Here is a 20554-nt window from a genome sequence, read left to right as displayed (position 1 = left end):
AAACACAGAAAAACATGGAGGAGATTTTCCTGGTCTGGCTTTTTATAGCAGATAACCTTAAAAATATTCTACAATGTTCTGCATATAAAGTTTAAATTTCTTCAGTATTGAACAACAGAAAAAATAGGCTTTCTTGTCCGAGGTTATTTAAGTGAAAAAAAGAAAAAGAAAAGAAAAAGACAGCAGCTGACAGCGCTGTAAACAACGGTAGACTGGTGGGTAATAAGCGAATGAATAATACAGAAAACAGAGATTGGAGACGGGAAACTGTTCTTGAAGTACAGAGAGAGATAGAGAGCTAGCTGTGCATGAAGTGTGATTTTAATAGTCATGGAAGCAAAACAGCAAAATTCATGACGACATTGATCAAATGTGAAGCGCAGTTTGCTGCTTCTTTAGCTGCTGGCTCGGTGAATTTTGGTTGGAGAGAAACAAAACCTGCAGCTCAGAATCAGCACAAAAAGACGTAATCACAGCGCGGACCGGACGCATCAGAATCGCTAAGCTCCGACAGCGTGTCCGTGTACTGGCCGTCGGGTGAGAAAGCCGAGAAAGACAAAGTTGATTCTGATGCGTCGGGTCCGTTCTGTGTTTACGTCTTTATGTGGAATCCGTGTACCTGCTCTCATTTGCTGTTTGGTTGTTGTTGAAATGGTTTGTGAGCTTTAATCTGAGAATCTGGCGTTTCTGGCAAAACACAGTTATATTTAAAAGTCGATTTAGGATTTAATGAATTGATATCGCTTTATTCAAGCTACTCACCTCCCACTTCCACCTGCACTTTCAACTGGACCACGGCCAATCAGAGAGGTCCCGCCCCTTACTATCTCTGATTGGTTTAGTCCACGATAGGGGCATAATGTGTGTCTGTTGTTGACCACAGGAAAGGTTGCAGTTTTTTGTTTTTTTTTTGCTACCCGAACAGTTGGTCGCACAGGTGCAACCAAATATTTTTTTTTAGTCGCACCACTGAAAAATTTGGTCGCAGTCTAGAGCACTGTATGTACTTGTGTAGTTTCTAAATGAGGCTTTACATTTTAGAAGCTGAGAAGTTCAGTGGTCCATTGATGTGTGAAAATAATATTGCAATGATTCAAAATGTACTTACATTTATGGGCATTTTTTATGATTATGTAATCGTGCTACTAACAATCAATTATTGTATTTAGAGTAAAATCATTTAAAGCCATTTTTAGATGAAAGGTTTCTACTTGTTAACTACTTGAACTGCTTTGTTTGAATTTCAGAAGATTTGGCAGGAATTTTCCTTTTAGGCTTTTCAGTTTTACAATCCAGACTTTGGAGGAGAACAAATAAAATCTAAAAGTGAGCTGTAGTGAGTATTGATTTCTTCTCTCAGTACATAAGATAACCAGTCCCAGTTCAAATCTGTTGCCAGAAGACTCATTAAAATCATGGTAGATAGTTACTCTGTATCTGATGCTTTAAAAAAAAAACCTAGTTTAGAATAAAGGTTTCTGATGTTTCGATGAAGAATACCTGGACCAGATCTGAAAACCAGTTAAAAACTGAACATTGATGAGAGCAAACAACAGGGGCATAATATCAGCAAACATTATGGTTTAAAATAAAAATAATAAAACTCCAATAAAATTTAGGCAGATATTTCTGCTTCCTACTCGTCTGAAACACATCCACCATGTTTCAAATATTCCTGCTGTTTTTGCGCTAATTTTAGTTTCTGCTCGCAGGAAGTTCATGTTGAGCTCAGTGAGTTTGATCTGAATTCATATGTGAGAAAATGATTACACACAAATGAACCTGGAGCAAACATTAAAATGAGCAGAGAGACTGAAAGAAAAGAAAAGATCGCAGCTTTATATATTTGTGATAATGATGTGAAAGAAAAATGTTCAAAGAACAATATTAGTAATATAATGAATTATGTTACTGTCTCTGCTTCTAAACACTGCTGCTCTTCCTTATGCATACAGCAGGAGAATGATGGAGGACCTGTGATAAATATTGTATCAATAATAAGGTTAAGCAAGTGTCTTTCAACATGTCGCAGATTTGTTGTACGGACCTGTTCACACTGTCTCTATAAGTTTTATAAACCAAACAAACAAACAAACAAACAAAGGTGTCTGCTCAGTCAGGAGTGTAGGGGGAGGGGCTCTAAGTTGACCTAACGGGCTGTGAATGGACAGCAGACTGCAGAGGGAAGTGACGTCTCAGGAAGTGAAATGAGAATAGAAGTGGATGGTGAGCGATGTAGCGGTGAAATACGATAAACGTAATAAGACAAACAAACAGAAAACAAAGCGGAAAAGGAGAACAACCAGCAGAGTGAAAGTAAACCTGTAATGTGGAGGAAACGGACAGTGAGCGCAGTGTAACCGTGACAACGAGACACGAGGACGGATTTAAAGTGATCATAAAATCGTCTCCAGACGGTCGTCGTTCGGTGAGTGGAACCAGATTCAGCTATAACAGTGATAAATACGCCTGCAGGAGATGAAGAGTGTTATAATACTGAGAAACGAATCTCTGATGAATGTTTGTAGGGATGTGGTTCAGCAAGATAAGCACACACGACTCTATAACATGCTGCCACATAAAGGACATCAAGTAAGTAAATAAAATGTATTTATATATCACTTTTCACAGATAAAAATCACAAAGTGCTTCACAATTAGATTAAATTCAATCAGAAGCATTATCAGGGACTACAACATCTAGTCCTTTTACTGAATATAAGCTCGTTTGTAGTGGAGTCTTGGCAGCGTAACGACAACGATAGAGAGTCCCACAGCCTTGGTGCCTGAAAAGCCTGATCCCCACGGGTTTTGAACCTAGTACGTGGGAGCAACAGTAACTTCTGCCCTGAAGAACTACGTGCTCGGGATGAAGCATGAGGTTTCAACAGGTCAGCGATATACTTGCCCAGCTGTCTGGTGAACAGAATCAACCTTTTGAGATTTACTTACCTGGATTATTAAGCACGCATCAAGACCTTATTTTATTAATATATTTTAAATGATAGCAGCATAAACAAAATATTTTGCAGCACAAATGTTTGACATCAATTTAGTTTGATTTGGGTAATGTGGGAGGGGGCTGGTTGACCTTTTGACCTTTACATTTTCATTAATATCTTTAAAACAGAAGCAGCACAAATGACAATTTTAGCAGTAAATGGCAAATTATACTAGTGAATTATAAGATTGATGAAAGAATGTAATTATCCTTGTTTTTCCTGCTATTCTCCTGTCCACACTCCAGTCCAGTAGGCGGGATTAATGCACATGTAAGCTGATTTGTCAAACGCGATCAGGCCCCGAAGAAGAACGAAGGAGGACAGCACTACTGTGGTAGAGGAGCGGTGTGTGTGCAGACATGGCTGCTGTTGATGAAGTGGACTGAACTTAGAGGAGAGACACAAACTGAAGTATCGATCCTGTCACATCAGTGTGGATCTGATACCAATACCTGTATCGCTTCTATTGATGCTTGTATTGATCCACTCAGCCTGAGTTGAAGCAGCAATGAGTTCAGTTCAGTATCTGAGAGAGTTCATCAAGGAGAGACTAACTGCTGTTTGTGAAGAAATCTTCTCAGAGGTTCAAAAAACCATCGTCCAGTATGAGGAGGAGATCAACCGTCAGCACAGACTGCTGGATATCAGCCGGAAACCCGACAGAAACTCACACATCATAGGTATGGACATGTTTTTAACTCTGTGCTGTTCAAGCTCAGATTCTTCAGTGTGACTGACTTTATTAGAAGATGTTAAACTAGGTATTTATCAGTGCTGTGGGTCAGTGTCCAGTGATGGACTATGTTGGACTGGTGCAGGTCCATGGTCACTGATAGATTAGGTTTTAAAACATTTTAATGGATTTATTTATTAAACTTTTTTTTCTCTGACAGATTCCAGTGTTGAGTACATCAGGCGTCAGTGTTTTAGATCCTCTGTAAACACTGAGACTGTGCAGTAAAGATCTAGTTAGATGTCAGCAGAAAACACATTTAACAAGTTGTTAATAGACTTCTCTGAAGTTGAAGTGAAGCTTTGTTTAAAGAAGGATTTCACACAGTGATGTTTTCATGGTGTCACCCTGCAGTTTAGTTTGGGAAACGTTGTGTCTTTGCTCACAGTGAGGAGCTTCAATGCTAACATGTTAGCGTGTAGCTGTTAGTGCGCACAACTATTTCCCCTGTGTGTGTGTGTGGCTCATAATGGGTCATATGACAGGCTGATCATCATTTATTCAGGTTTTGAGTCATGCTTTTAAAAACAGTTTGAGTTTTTGTATCAACACATTAGTGATTATTATTCTTGTGTTTCTTTGTTCGACAAGACTTCCCACAACAACATGACTGTGAAGAAGAGGAGGGTCTGGATGAGCAGCAGGTCTGTAACCAGGAGAGGAACTCCAGTCTGGACCAGGAGGACCCAGAGCCTCCACAGATTAAAGAGGAACAGGAGGAGCTCTGCAGCAGTCAGGAGGGAGAGCAGCTTGGACTGAAGCAAGAGGCTGAAGGCATTATCATCTGGACTGATGAAGAGCAGCTCAGACAGATGGAGACTATCTGGAAACCTGAGATAAAGTTACACAGAATAGGTATGTAAAACTGTGATGTCTTTATAACATTGAATATGACTCACAGGCGTCACAGTGGAACAGTGGTTAGCGCTGTTGGCTCCCAGCAACAAGGTCCTGGTTTTGACTCCACCATCTGTCCGGGTCTTTCTGTGTGGAGTTTGTATGTTCTCCCCTTGTTCACTCTCCAGAGACATGCAGACAGCTGGGTTAGGTTAGTTGGTGACTCTAAATTGCCCATAGGTATGAATGTCAGTGTGTAGGTATGAATTTAATGTGCTACTTTTTGGCTACCAGGAAGACACTAAATAAACAAACTGAGAATCCGTTTCTGAAAACCACTATAATAATCTGGTTTAAAACACATAACTACTTGGGAGAAACATCACAACTGTCAAGGTTCCCTCCAATATTTAGAAATAACAGCTTTCCTCCCAGTAGGGCAGATGCAGGCTTTAGACTTTGATTCGATCAAGGTATAAGAAAAGTGTCTGATATATTTAGGAATAATGCTCTTATGTCTTTTGAACAACTTAGAAGTACATATTCTATTCCTGCAAAACACTTAAATTTTATTTTAACCACACAAGGTTACAGCTTAGAACTCTCCACCTACTGTTCTCTAGTCTATTTTAGAGTCATGGAGGAATGATTTGCAAATGGATATATCTGATGATGAGTGGTATAAATCATGCTCCTTGGCCTAGAGTCAGACAATCAACATTACTTCAATATAGATGGTTAACAAGACTGTATATTACCCTCTCAAAATTGCATCATTTTAACCCAAACATCCCAGACGCCTGTATTAAAGGGGTGGTGGGGGGTGGTGGATAGGGGCTCTTTGTTTCATTGCATATGGGAGTGCCCACATGTGAAAGTCTTTTAGGAAAAGGTAATAAATCTGATGGACAAAAGCTAAACCAGTTCCACACCACTGAAGTTGCATTTTTACAAACCAATTCTGGTTCCTCCGTTTCATTCAACGATCCACTTTCACCCATGTCATTCTCAGTTGCCGCTGTGCCTTTTTCGCCACGTGCGTACGAAAACAAAGCCACTGCGCATGTGCATTTTACCCATATTCTATCGCGATATTTCATTTTCTTGTCGTTGCCCAACATTATACTGGTATTACTGTGAATGGTATGATATGGCCCAGCCCTAGTTCAGAGACTTATTCCCGTGAACAAAGCTCTATCCATTTTAAAGGGAAGCTGATCGGATCAGGGTCTTGGAGCTAAGAGCTCCTCAACCGATCCCAGACAACGTCAAAGAACCAGCTTTCCCTGCAGCCCTTTTATACTGTGAACAGAAGCACCACTGTGCGCGCGTGCGGCTGTCAACAGACTTTGGTGTGTCCTCTCCCCTCCTCGGTGGAAAGCCATTTGTTGGGATCCAGCTCTGAAGTACCAAATAAATGTTAGGTCTGTGCTTGCAGGCCCCGCTGATTCAGAGACTTATTCCCGTGAACAAAGCAAGACAAAGCTTGATACATTTTAACTTCCAAGGGAAGACGATCGGATCAGGGTCTTGGAGCTCAGAGCTCCTGCCCGATCCCAGACAACTTCAAAGAACCAGCCTTCCCTGCAGTTTTTTTATGCCGTGAGCAGAAGCTCCACCCATTGTAAAACCCATATGGTCATAAAAGTTAAAGGCACTGTCTTCTGATCACAAAGGGTCGTCTCCCCTCACCCCTGTATACGGTTTAACCCCTTCAGCGGTCCACTATATACAAACACAGGTGAGCCTATAAAGGGCAGGAAGTAAACATTCTTTACCAAATAAGGAAACCCAGAATCTTTCATGAAATGTCTTAAGTTAAACACTATAGCTAATTGCCTTCCCCACCATCTTAGGTGATGTAGGGGAGGAACAGAAAAACATCTAAACATGCAGTTTAGGACAAGATTTACAAATTTAAGTACAACAGTGGCAACTTTTATTCAAATAACTATGTTTCAGTTCAGTTTCAGTTTTATTTGTCATATGCAAGTTAGCACAGGGTCAACATTGCAATGAAATGTGTTTGACGAGCAGCAGTCACTCAGCAGCATGATACAGTAGGAGAAAATATAATAAAATATAATAAAATAAAATATAAAAATATAAAAATAGTAAGGAGCTAAATATTAGAGAGACATGGTGAAAGAGAAAAAATGACTAAATATATATGTATCTATAAATATAAATATATGTACACTAGTGATTAAATAAGAAAATCTTGAAAAGAAATATGACGGGAGGGCAGATGGGATATTGCACAGGAATGAGCAGCAGAAAATTACAGTATTGCACTTTAAATATAAATATCAATGACAATAAAGTGAAGTGACCAGTGCAGATTAAACAGAGTATTTGTGAAGCTGCAGGGTAGCTTCTGAGTGCTGTGTTGTGTGCGTTTAAGTGTTGTGGTTGAGGTGTCGTATGGCTTGGTGGTAAAAACTGTTTTTAAGTCTTGTAGTCCGAGCAGACAGACTCCTGTAACGTCTGCCAGATGGTAACAGGGAGAACAGCTGATGTGCTGGGTGGCTGTGGTCCTTGATGATGCTGTGTACTTTACGGAGGCATCGCTGGAGGTAAATGTCCTGAATGGCAGGAAGCCTCGTGCCAGTGATGTGATGTGCTCTGCTGCCTTCACCACCCTCTGTAGTGCTTTACGGCTGCTGGCAGAGCAGCTTCCGTACCAAACTGTGATGCAGCTCGTCAGCAAGCTCTCAATTGCACACCTGTAAAAATTTGAGGTGATGTTGGCATTCATGCCAAACTTCCTCAGCCTCCTCAGGAAGTAAAGCCGCTGGCGAGCTTTCCTGATAGCAGTGTCTGTGTGAAGGGTCCAGGAGAAGTCCTCGGTGATGTTGACTCCAAGGAACTTGAAGCTGCTGACCCTTTCGACCTTGACACTGTTGATGTGGATGGGCTGGTGTTCTCTGACTGGTCGTTTCCGGTAGTCCACTATCATCTCTCTAGTTTTGCTGATGTTGAGAGTCAGGTTATTTTCCAGGCACCACTCGTACAGTGCCATCACCTCCTCTCTATAGGCCGTCTCATCATTACCTGTGATGAGGCCTATGATGGTTGTGTCATCAGCAAACTTGATGATGGTGTTGGACTCGTGTTTAGCAACACAGTCGTGTGTGAACAGGGAATATAGGAGGGGGCTAAGCACACAACCCTGTGGCGTACCTGTGTTTAAGATGAGTGATGAGGAGGTGTGCTTACCAACTCTCACCACCTGGGGCCTGTTTGTGAGGAAGTTTAGAATCCATCTGCAGATTGGTGTTCCCAGCCCAAGGTCGACGAGCTTCGTGGGAAGTTTCGAGGGGATGATGGTGTTAAATGCCGAGCTGTGTATGTGTGCACATGTGTGCATGTGTGTGTATGTATAAGCATGTGCGAGAATGTGGGTGTGTTTGTGTTTGGAGGTGCGCTTGTGTGTCCTCCTGCCCACAAAAGGGTCATAAAGGCAGGAAGTTTACTAACCAAAAAACACAACCTTAACATAGGATGTCCCTATAATGAAACACTATAGCCTCCCCCACCAACAAATTGGCTGGAGAGGTGGTCAGAGACAAAGGAATGTCTTTGATGCTGCTGCTTGAACGAAGACTTACAAATTTAAGTAACGCAATGACAATATTTAACATTTGACTCCAACATGGGTAACTATGAATAAATATTTCTATTCTGTTTTGGAAAATATGGAATTCAGAGTTTCTAAACTTAGATTTATTAGACAAGAAGAGATTTTTTTTACGGCATTTCAAGGACAGCCAAAACGTTTACACCTATGTAATAGAACTCTGCCCTAGCATGCCTTCTTATAACTGTAGCCAATCCAGACATACACATTCATTTAACAAAACACAACATCTATTTATTTCATATGTCACAGATATTCACATATGAATTTGAAATTTGACCTTTGCTAATAAGAATGTTAGAACTAAACATTTGCATCACTGCCTGAATAATTTGTCACATTTGTACACTTTAAATTTCAGTGGTATATGTGAGCAACATGCTCACTATGTAGAGACCTGCTAATGGTTCAGGTCAGTAAATATTTTCGCAAATGTTTGTTTTGCTATCATTTTTTCTCCTTTGTGCCTTCAGATGTTGTACAGCAGCATGCTTTTGAGGAAGAAGATGTTCTTACAGACCAGCAGGTCTGTAACCAGGAGAGGAACTCCATTCTGGACCAGGAGGACCCAGAGCCTCCACAGATTAAAGAGGAACAGGAGGAAGTGTGCAGCAGTCAGGAGGGAGAGCAGCTTGGACTGAAGCGGGAGGCTGATACTTTCATGGTGACACCCACTTATGAGGAAAGTTCCCACAGTGAACCAGAACCAAAAAGTGAGCAGCTCCTTTCTCACAGCTCTTCTAGAGCAGAGAGCCGAGATCATGAAGAAAGCCAGCATGTGGACTCAGGATCTTCTAGAGGTACGGAGCTGAAGAACAGACGTCCAAGTAGAACGGACACAAAGAACAAGTCTATTCAATGTGATGTCTGTGGAAAAACTTTACCTGATAAATACAGAATGACTGCACATCTAAGAGTTCACACAGGTGAGAAACCGTATTCTTGTAGCACCTGTGGGAAAAGATCTTCTGACTCATCAGCGTTAAAAAAACACATGAGAATTCACACAGGTGAGAAACCATATTCTTGTAGCACCTGTGGGAAAAGATTTGCTGACCCATCAGCGTTCAAAAAACACACGAGAATTCACACAGGTGAGAAACCATATTCTTGTAGCACCTGTGGGAAAAGATTTACTGACTTATCAGCTTTCAAAAAACACACAAGAATTCACACAGGTGAGAAACCATATTCTTGTAGCACCTGTGGGAAAAGATTTGTCCAGATGACGCAATTAAAGAAGCACATGAGAATTCATCCTGGTTAAAATGTTCATATTTAGAGAATGTGGGACAGCTGTAAGTCATCGCTGAACACCTGAGTGAAAAGATGATGCATATTCAAATCATTTTTTTTTCCAGAGCAGTAAAGAACTCAGCATTTTTTGTTCAGTTTATTACATTATTAATTGTATCAGGAAAACTGATCTCACATTTCTTGATGGTTAAAGTTCAGTATGCTCCCGTTCTATTTAAAAGTTTTAATCCTTTGCGCAAGTGAGTTTTTGTCAAAATAAAAATCAACAAAATTGAACAACAGTCAAGAATTGTATTTATTCTTGTCAGGAAGCAAAAGTATCAAATACCAAGTTTCATGCTTGAAAGGGGAAGTCCCCAGTACATCTTGTTAGTCCCACCCTCCTTTGCCTTAACCCTCTGGGGCCGACGGATGCACCGGCATGTCAAAATCACATGACCAATTTAAGATGACACAGCTACAAGATGCAGTGACTCAGTCTCCATTGGGTCGAAAATGCGAACTTCAAACTATATACCAGTTTTTGAATTGTCTCGATTGGCCACGTAAAACCAGAGTTATGATAAAAAATACACGCAATGTTTTTTTCTGAACAAAACAGTTGTGTTTACAGCGGGAAGAACGGTAAAAACAGCGTTTTCTACGGACAGCGCTAGCAAACACTCTCCGCTTGCGAGTGAAAAAAGAAAAAACACCCCTTCCCTATTGTTGTTAGAGTTTACCATGTCAGCCAATCAAAAAAATGATATGGCAACATGTGACACTTGTTGTTTAGGGAAAAGAGGAAGTTTTTAGGAGTGACACCCGTGACGGAAAGCGGGCGAGCGAAAGAAAGAGAGAGCGAGTTTTCATATGTGAGACATTAGTGACGTTTAGTGTGTTTGGAGCCTATAGTTAGTGTGTTGTGTAGTTATTGTTTTGTATTGTGTGTCAGTTAGACTGCTGAATTTCACATTTGCTCCAAAAAGCCACCAAAGGCAGATTCCAGTGTAAACGCTGTTCCCACATGGAAAACTGGACTGATGCACCTCCTGCTGTCAAACCTGCAGGGTTTAGGCCTGTGGTGTTCTCCTCTGTCTTATACTGAACACAAACTATTTTTTTTTTTTGGACTGGCACAAGTCATTTGTGCGCCTTCTTATTTGATGCAGAACACCTGATTGTTCTGTAAATAGATTTAAATGGTTATATTAAAAAAAAACAAAAAAACGCCTGAGGCCTTGGCTGCATTTTTAGGTAAATAGTACCATATAACTTTGTTGTTTGCAAAACATGTGCAGAATTTTTAGAATTGTACAATTTCTATTTGCATTCCAAGTTATGAAAATGATTCAATAAACATGTTTGTGGGTTTTACAGTAAAAAATATAACTTTTTTCTATTTGGATTTTGAATTTTTTGTCTGAATTTAGATGAATTGTGCTAATATAATATGCCAAAATGGAAAAAATAACTCAGATTTCAGATATTTGAGGTTGTGCTGAAAAAAAAAATGATACCAAACAAGGCGAGATAAAGCGTTTTTAAAGGTGAAATATAGAGGTAAAATCAAAAGTAGTCAAAAACGGCCAAGTATACCCTGGACCACAGAGGGTTAAAAAGCCATCCCTAGACCCAGCTGTCTTAACTAATTATAGGCCAATCTCCAACCTTCCTTTCATATCAAAAATCCTTGAAAGAGTAGTTGTCAAACAGCTAACAGATCATCTGCAGAGGAATGGTTTATTTGAAGAGATTCAGTCAGGTTTCAGAGTTCATCACAGCACAGAAACAGCTTTAGTGAAGGTTACAAATGATCTTCCTATGGCCCCTGACAGTGGACTCATCTCTCATCTCTTGTCCTGCCACTCGGGCCTGAAAATCGTAGAAATATGGTATCTAACCAGATTCTTTCTATGGATGGCATTACCTTGGCCTCCAGTAATACTGTGAGGAACCTTGGAGTCCTTCAACGCACATATTAAACAAATATGTAAAACTGCTTTCTTCCATTTGTGCAACATCTCTAAAATTAGAAATGTCCTGTCTCAGAGTGATGCTGAAAAACTAGTTCACTGCAGGTCTGCTTGTTGTTCCTAGAGTATTTAAAAGTAGAATGGGAGGCAGAGCCTTCAGTTTTCAGGCCCCTCTTCTATGGAACCAACTTCCAGTTTGGATTCGGGAGACAGACACTATCTCTACTTTTAAGATTAGGCTTAAAACTTTCCTTTTTGCTAAAGCATATAGTTAGGGCTGGACCAGGTGACCCTGAATCCTCCCTTAGTTATGCTGCAATAGACGTAGGCTGCCGGGGGATTCCCATGATGCATTGAGTTTTTCCTTTCCAGTCACCTTTCTCACTCACTATGTGTTAATAGACCTCTCTGCATTAAATCATACTTGTTATTAATCTCTGTCTCTCTTCCACAGCATGTCTTTATCCTGTCTTCCGCCCCTCCCTGAGCCTGGTTCTGCCGGAAGTTTCTTCCTGTTAAAAGGGAGTTCTTCCTTCCCACTGTCGCCAAAAGGCTTGCTCATAGTGGGTCATATGGTTATTGGGTTTTTCTCTGTTTCTATTATTGTAGGATCTACTGTACAATATAAAGTGCCTTGAGGTGACTGTTTTTGTGATTTGGTGCTATATAAATAAAATTGAATTGAATCTATGTGAATATAACAGTAAATACTAAATATTGAATATTATTGTAAGATTGACAGCGCGCAGTGTGCTTTGAGGTTGGAGCCAAAAAGGATGTAGTTTGTGTGTGTGAGCACCTGTGTGTACACCTGTGAGCATGAACGTGCTTGTATTTAAAAGGTTACTTCATGTAATGATCTGCTAGAGCACACCTTCCCAAAGTGTGGAATTGGACAAAAAACAACTAAATTCAGACCACTGAGGTTGAGCTGAAAAGAATGATACCAAACAAGGCAAGGGGAAAAATAAAATGAAACAATTTAAAGGTGAAATACAAATGTAAAATCAAAAGAAGTCAAAAATGGCCAATCATATTTTGGACCTCAGAAGGTTAATCTGACAAATCATGAAAAATTTGGTTTAATTTTTTTTTCATGACAGTGCAGATTTCTGACATTTTATGTAAATTAAGCATGTAACAATCAGATTTTTTTTTCTTACAAAAAGCAGTGGAACTTAAGTTAGACTTGTGTTTGTAAATGAACCTCCCCATGTTGTGTAGCTTTCTGGATTTTATACTTATTGGGATACATATTTATTTATTATACGGGCTAGATCCACCGATGGACCCTGAGAGGAAAATCCACCTCTTAATCATCCAGTGCGCAGATATCATGACCACAGACACTTCAAATAAGTTATCAAACCTCCAGCATACCCTGAGGTGATTGTATTCCTTTAAAAGGTTCAGTTTTTCTCAACAACACTGGATCAGATTCATGTGCGTGTCCGTGGGAGCACCAGCACTCCCTGTAGCATCGACAGGTCGGAGGTTTCCAGTTCCAAACCTCCAACCTGTTTTATAGAGCGGCAACAAACAACAGTTTCATTCTTTGTTTACCCACATCAGCTGCTCATCCACAGGCTCCACCTGTGTGATTATATCACCGGCCTGCACAGAAACACAAAGAGAGAGAGAGAGCAGACATGTTATTAACCCACCCAAAAAAATCAACACCTAAAAACTAAACACCGGAAAGCTGACAGGGTATTTTATTTAGATCTGTAAGGATTTGTCAGTTTTCTGTAGTTTTTCTTGTGTACACCACCAGAGTGGATTTGAAATCAACCAGTCAAGATGTGATTGAAGTGCAGTCTTTCAGCCTTAATTTAAGGCGTTTAACAAAAACACTGGATTAACAACTGTTTTTATACTTTTTTCTTTTTTTAAGCCAATTTCCTGAGGCTTAAAAATACCTGAATAGTTGACTGATAGTTTCATGACCAAGTGAGGCTCGTTCTCTCATTATCCAAGGAGAAACTCATCAGATTACTGGAACTGTCAACATGAAGTCTACAGAGGTATTAATGCCAGTGAAGGAGGGATTATGTATAAAATCAGCACTTTGAAAGTGTACAGAGGCAAGACTACAGTGTGTTTGTGTCCAAATACTTATGGCTCCTCACACACCTTCAGTGTGAGCTCATCCTCACTTTCTGCTGTGAAGTCAAACAGAGCTTTGGCCATTCCTTTAGCCACAGGCTGCTGGCCTGTGATTGGCTGAGCTGGAGAAGAGAGAAAAAAGAAATGAAAAGCAGCTACGACCCACACCTCAGTCTGCACACACACCGTTTAAAAAAAAATAACTGAGAGAGTCACTTACATTTTAAATCAATGTTGACAGCATTTCTAGTAAATAAGGGCAGATGGCATGAAGATGAACTGAGGACGTGATTTTGGGATGGCCTCATTGGGCACTACCTGTGTCTCCCATGCCAGGCAGATCCCCTTCCACTAATATGAGGTGAAAAGGAGGAAGGAGGGCCACGAAAAACTGTAGTCCCACTCCTTAATGTCAGATAATTTATGTCCAACTAATTAGAAAATAAATATAAATAATGTTGTTTAACAGAAATGTACTATCTAATCTTATGTTTGTATACTGTCTTATCATCACATCCTGTGACTTACCTGAGCTTGGTCCACCTTGGTTGGTCTCCTTGTTTTTTTGCAGGTCTCTGTAATGTCTCAGCATAGATGCGGTGATGTTGTTGAATCCAAGCTCTTTTGACCACAACAGAAATTATAAGAAAGATGTAAGAACATGTGATGTGCTGTGTTGTTTATTGGTATTTCTGTAGTTATTATTACTAATGATTTATTACTATGTGGGTATTGGGAAAAATCAGATCAAAATCAAAACGGGAAAATCTCTTTCTTGCTGGTTCAATCTCAAAAAGACCCTTGAATAGTCTCAAAAGGTTGATTGTTGTTCCTTCGGACATTTTCAGTGGGAGAAACGTTTTGTCACTCATCCAAGTGACTTCTTCAGTCTCAGCTGAATGCAGGTTTCCCCAACCTTCACAAAAATCTACCTGGATTACTCAACACACACTCTGAAGCCTCTAAAAGTGACGTGTGATACCACTGATGTCTTTTCTGAAGTGATACCAAGTAAAATTCAAGGTAATGTCGGTGTTACTGATCTGATACTTTGTGCAATAACCTAATGTGTTCTGAAATTAAAAATAAAACGTAGTGTATTTAAAAGTATACCTTCATAATGAATGCAAGACATCAGACTACTTGTTCTTATTGTTTAAATGTGAAGAATTCTCATGCAAGAAATAAAGAACCTGAAAAGCCAATGCCAACATTTTAAAATATTAATTTAACAATCAAAAGCAAATGTGACTGATTAAAAATGATACAACAGCTGAGAAACATTTTCTAGATATAAGCTATTATCTTATATATGATATATTTTTGAGCTGTATTTGTATTTTTTAAAGCCTGCAGTGACTGTTTTACTACAAGTATGCTGTACATTTTTATGATACCTGGCCTATTTAATCCACTTTAAATGCTATATGCAACCTTAGCTGACTAAATCTCGGACAACTAAATTCATGTGAGGTGATTTCAAGAACGCACATTTTAGTCCAGGCTAAACTCATGCAGCTATTTAGTGTAGCATGTATTTATTTCATCACTTATTTCATAACCGTATTAGTCAGTGTAAATTTGAACACATGGTACTCAATAAAAAACCCCTAAGCCTACACATAAGTCACTTTCCAAAATTCACGTCGCCAACAGCACCACATTTTGTCCCTCTGTACCTGGATACTGCTCGCCTGTGTTGCAGCCCTGAATACAGCAGAGTATAACTTAAGTTAAGAACAACACAGCGACTGTTCAGCTACCATGCCAGAATGTTTAATGACCCAAATAACACAAAATACACGTAATAAATAAATAAGTTTTACCCGAGCTGTCTATCCTCCTCTCACTCGTGCCCAATAGTGCTCACTGCTACCACACCTGTAACAGTGTACACAGTTATCATGATAATGTTGCAGGTGTCTTCCCCATCGATGTGCAGGGCTATAGAAGAAGGGCTGGCTGGCTGCATATGTTGGTATTGGGGATTACTTTTTGCTGACCATGAACTGACATGAACAACTGACCCTGTGGTGCCACCAGAACAGGAAGATTTGACATTTGGCATTTCATTTAAATCTTCCTGCCCAAAGTGTCGTTTATCACTGCTAGTAGCAAGCAGGCAAGCTGTGTTTGAGCTCTTCCCTAAAGTATACCTTGAGTTTTCTCCTTCCTCCACACTTGGGATAATTTTGATGGGGGTCAACGTGGTTAGTTCTTACCAGTAGCTGTCCCACATCACATACATCCCAGCAGAAATGTTGCACCTCTGAATAGGCAGTGTTGGGAAGGTTACTTTTAAAATGTATTCCATTACAGATTACAGATTACATGCCCCAAAATGTATTCTGTAACGTATTCCGTTACGTTACTCAATGAGAGTAACGTATTCTGAATACTTTGGATTACTTAATATATTATCATGCTGTTTACAACTACATGAATGTACTATTGCTGTGATTTATTACTGTTACTGAAGGTCCGCGGCTCCGAACCGTAGTAAAGGGACCTCTGGCTAATATGGTGGGTTCTGTGTCAGCTCATAGCCGAAAACTAGCTTTACTTTGTTGTCTGGGTCACTTTGCTAGCGAGAGACAGAGAGAGGCGTTGAAAGGCTGCTCCAACAGAACTTATTGTTTTTGGAGGAAAACACGAACACGGTGTACAGTCGAGTCTTAATAGCTTACTTACAACTGGGCTCGTCAGGCACTCTTCTTGGCTGCAGTGGTTATTATTATATTTACATGCTTCCAGCTCCCGTTTCTGCTTGACGACAGCTCATACTTTTCCTTTTTCTCCCTCCCGCGCTCACAGACACATAACGGGTATGGCAGTCCATTCTCCCTGCAGCACGGACTACACTGCCCATGATGCTACATTCTTTAGAGCTATACCTGTAGCATTCTGCCTATTAGCTTAGCACAACAACAACAAAAAGGCCTCTCTCACCCAGGAAACACGCAGAGAGAGAGCGTCACCCTGTAACCATGGCAACTGTAACGCTGCCGCCTGGACCAACAGAACGTAGCTGTCAAACAAAACCCAAACAGGCCTGACCCGCCACAATATGAAACAGGGAAGTACCGCCATGTAATCCATTTATTTCAACAAAGTAACTGTATTCTAAATACCACCTTTTTAAACGGTAACTGTAACGGAATACAGTTACTCATATTTTGTATTTTAAATACGTAACGGCGGTACATGTATTCCGTTACTCCCCAACACTGTGAATAGGGGAGTAAAGAACAACACAGTGACTGTTCACCTCCCACTACAGGCTAATTTGAAGACGCTTCTGTGTTATGATTTACTTTTGTTTGTGTTTGATAAGGATTGTGGTCTTGCCACATGTGTTACAAACTGCATCTTGGCTGTTTGTGGAGCTGAAATAGATCCGCACATGACTATAATCAGCTATTATTGTAAATCGAGTGACTGAGCACATGTGAGCGGTGATGCATTATATATCACTGTGACAGAAGTAGTTCCTACCAATCATTTAGATGATCCCAACAATAACAACAATGTAGTTACTTTACACTGTGTTCCTGTTAATCATAAACCACAAATTTACCTCAGTTTACTAAAATATTGATATTTTAATATATAGAAACGATTGTAGAACATAGATATCTGGTATAAGAGGAATTGATATTTCTGTATCGATCTGTACTCCAGAAGGACACATCGCTGCCTCTGTCTTTGTGTGCTACTGTCCCTTTCCTCCTCTGCTTCTCGTACTCATGGGCAAAGTGAAGCTTCATGAAACACTGAAATGTTTGAGGCATTTGTGCCGGAATTATATTGATTAAATAGGTAAGTAAGTAATTTGCTATATCGCCACAGGGACACCTGCTGGCCAATTTGATTATCACTATATCTTGATTTGTGAAACAATGACACAGACAGGAGCTGCATGTACAGTGTAGCGAGGAATGCTTTGTTCTCTACATTGGAAAGACCAAACAGCCACTGCATAAACACATGGCACAACATGGAAGAGCCACCTCAACAGGATAAGACTCAGCTGTACATCTGCATCTAAAGGTCAAAGGTCACTCTTTCGAGGATGCCAATGTTTTGCATTTGTGATACAGAAGACAAATGGTTTAAAAGAAGAATGAAAGAAGCCATCTATGGCCACTGTGAACAACCATCTTTGAACAGAAGCAATGGTTTATGACACCAACTGTCTGCCATCTATAATCCAGTTTTGAGATCCCTTTCCAGACGCCTTAACACCCACTCTTAATGACACCTTGGCTCATGTGATCTCAGTAAGTCACATGATACGGTGGGGCAAGTTCTCACAACGGGTTCACCTGAAGCCTTGAAGTGGAAAAAAACTAGAGAGTAGACAGCACCAGAGCTAAAAACCTTCAAATTCAGTACAGTTTATATTTTCAAAAAATTTGAGTAGAAAAATTTAATAAAATATAAATTCAGAAAGCTGTTCTTGAATAAGTGTGAAATGAGAAAGTCTCAAGCTAAACTAATAAGCAATGTGTTTAATGTCATTGATTTAAGGACCCAGTGTCCAGGCCTTGGTCTAGGGACCCAGCACTTATGGGTTTTGTTTTTACCTCGGGCTGGCAATCCTCTGGGATCGTCCTGCCTGGGAGGTCCTTATTAATATATATTTTTTCCATGTTATTTTCCAGGATTGTCATTGGTCGCTCTCCCTTTTTCCTCTGTCTCTCCCGTGTGTGTGTCTGTTTGCTCGTTCACGATCCTGGAAGGGTTCCGCATTGGAGGCTGCTACACCTGCCGCTCATCATCAGCTGGTGACTTTACTTAAGGGTGTAGCAGAGCTCTGATTGTTGTTGTTCAGCTCCAGCCTTGCAGCTCCAGCCTTGCAGCTCCAGCCTTGCAGCTCCAGCCTTGCAGCTGGCGCCGATGTGGTAGCCGCATGAGATGATAGTGGTGTTTTCCTTTAGTGCAAACAACTGCATGTCAATTTAACAGTTGGTCTAATTCATTATTTGTTAAAGAAAATGCAGATTTAAGACACTTTACCATGGTTTCATTTTCCAGACCTGTCAAGTAAATTCTTTTTTATGCAATCGAGAGTTTTACCAGAATTAGGTAATTCTGAAAACAAGCTCTACTTTTGTTTTCATATTAATATTTCACCTGCTGATGTTGTGATTGGAGGCTCCATCTTTGCATTGATCTTTCAGCAAAAATGTTTTTGCTTGACAAGTTATTTTCCTACAAGTGTATAATACGTACAAGGCATGACAAAATTTGAGTGAATTCAAGTATGTTTTTTTTAAGTATATATTTTCTAGTTTTGTACATGTTTGTTGCTTTTATTCTCTGGTGTCCCGCTTCAGTAATGTTTATCTGACTCTGGTATTCTATCGGATCACATATTCAGTCTTAACTGTATTTACTGATTGCATTCAAATTAATGTTGTCAGTTTTAGTTATCTTGTTTCAAAAGGCAACATCAGTTGGTAAAATGACCAATAATGTTTTTTTTAACATAAACAAAAAAATGTGGCTGCACACATATTTCTCTTTCTTTTAACAATGTGTTTTAAAGTGAAACATGGTTGTAAAATATAAATACAAAGAAAACCTGTAACATGATCAAGGAGTAAATGAAACAATGATGATTGCTTTAGATGATCCATTTTGCTATAGAATCAATTATAATTTTAAATGTTCTTAATTTACTTTCAGTGAAATAGAGCATTTAAGTACTTTTTCAGAATAGTATTAATAAACTGACGAGTGACTTTTTACTGCTTTATTTATTCTAAGTTGTTCTTTTAGAATTTCTCCACCATCGCTGATTGTGTTAGGAGTTGGTGGGGTTTCTCTGGTGTGGTGTCACGGGGTCTGCTTCTGTTTTCAGCTCAGGTAGGCGGGGTGGTGTGTCACGGGATGCTGACACACCGGCGGTGCATCAGACGTCATTTGATGGAGCGTTACTTAGGAGCAGCGCGACTGACGTCTGGTGTCGGAGTATTGCCACCTCCTCTAGTGGTAACGCGTTTAATTCTCCGCGGTGTGCATTACGGCCAACCTATGTCTTGGATTTTGTTTGCTTACCTGTTGTCTTGTATCCTCAGCCGGATCCATCACCCGCTTACCTGTCAGCTGTTTGTGAAGCCGCATTCCCGGGATCACTACGGAGATCAATTACAGCGTTTCTCCCACATCCCGAGAATCCTCGCCCGCGCCCGTACAGCCAGTGTGACAAGTGAGCTCTCCAACTCTCCCCATGTTTATTGCTGTTTCTTACCGGTGGTTTGGCATCTCCCTCTAAAGTTTCGTTTTTCTTTTTCTTATAGATCGACCCTGCGTGCGCGGGTAACCCCTTTCCCTCCGAATACGTGTCAACCTCCTCCCCTGGTTTCCCTCTGTTTGTCCCTCTGTATAATTTCATCCCGTGCAAATAACTTTGACACCACAAATAAAGAGCACTCCCTGCATTTTCTGCGCTTCTGTGTGTTCTGCCATAGAGTCCGTTCACTCAGCATAACAGATTGGGGATTTGAACACTGTACAGTCGTCGATGTATTGCATTGCATCTTCTCAGTGACCTTACAATATATTGTAAGATCACTGAGAAGATGCAATACTGTAGGCCTATAGGGTCAGCAGCTAACCTCTGAGCAGCTAACCTCTGAGCACGTTCCAATGTTTTGACAGTTTATTCATTAGAGATAATAAATTAGATATTTGCTCTTTTGAAATGCTGTTTCATGGTCAACCTTAATATCCAGTCATGAGAGGTGGAGGCACCAAGACATGTCTATTCCCGGATGCAGTGGCGGTCCTAGCCTGTTTGGTGCCCTGGGCGAATACTCCCACTAAACACTTCCTTTTCTAAACTGAGGATCTGATGGCTTTGAAATTTTCTTGTCCATCTTGGTTTTAATTTTGCACTCCCGTATGAACACCCATCCCCCAACCCAAGAATCATAACCTAAAAGACCTACACCTTAGTTCACAGATTCGCTTTGTCTACGGTTTATTTCTGGGATTTCGCACAACCCAGGATTCAAATG

General features: G+C 40.3%; 2 protein-coding genes across 5 annotated transcripts in view; one reads left to right on the top strand and one right to left on the bottom strand.

The window, feature by feature from the left end:
* The first annotated feature begins 2110 nt into the window (after positions 1 to 2110).
* Positions 2111 to 12104, top strand: LOC146522766 (uncharacterized). Of its 4 annotated transcripts, XM_085153272.1 has the most exons (6): positions 2111 to 2428; positions 2529 to 2592; positions 2734 to 2890; positions 3247 to 3681; positions 4326 to 4589; positions 8685 to 12104. In XM_085153272.1, exons 4-6 carry the CDS (start codon positions 3510 to 3512, stop codon positions 9476 to 9478), a joined length of 1230 nt encoding a protein of 409 aa, XP_085009398.1. In that variant the 5' UTR covers positions 2111 to 2428; positions 2529 to 2592; positions 2734 to 2890; positions 3247 to 3509; the 3' UTR covers positions 9479 to 12104. The 4 variants fall into 4 exon arrangements, with proteins under 4 accessions (XP_085009398.1, XP_085009405.1, XP_085009411.1 ...); XM_085153279.1 differs by lacking the exon at positions 2529 to 2592; XM_085153285.1 differs by lacking the exon at positions 2734 to 2890.
* A 481-nt stretch (positions 12105 to 12585) lies between these two features.
* LOC146522763 (uncharacterized) overlaps positions 12586 to 20554 on the bottom strand; it is a 69628-nt gene continuing 61659 nt past the window's right edge. The window contains exon 16 of the mRNA XM_085152937.1: positions 12586 to 13651. Within this exon, the coding sequence (XP_085009063.1) occupies positions 13539 to 13651 (113 nt within the window). The 3' untranslated portion in view covers positions 12586 to 13538. The remainder of the gene's footprint in view (positions 13652 to 20554) is intronic.

This window comes from Neolamprologus multifasciatus, chromosome 3, assembly GCF_963576455.1.
Source record: "Neolamprologus multifasciatus chromosome 3, fNeoMul1.2, whole genome shotgun sequence".
In the NCBI taxonomy this organism is placed as follows: domain Eukaryota; kingdom Metazoa; phylum Chordata; class Actinopteri; order Cichliformes; family Cichlidae; genus Neolamprologus; species Neolamprologus multifasciatus.
Note: the sequence above shows the minus strand (reverse complement) of the source record. Positions and strands in the feature narration are given on the sequence as shown.

What these genes read in the sequence shown, in the direction of transcription:
- LOC146522766 (XM_085153269.1), top strand. Translation starts at nt 3,510, where the DNA reads ATGAGTTCAGTTCAGTATCTGAGAGAGTTCATCAAGGAGAGACTAACT. An exon ending in CAGAAACTCACACATCATAG is followed by an intron (nt 3,682 to 4,325) that starts GTATGGACATGT and finishes TTGTTCGACAAG; the next exon opens with ACTTCCCACAACAACATGAC. An exon ending in GATAAAGTTACACAGAATAG is followed by an intron (nt 4,590 to 8,684) that starts GTATGTAAAACT and finishes TTGTGCCTTCAG; the next exon opens with ATGTTGTACAGCAGCATGCT.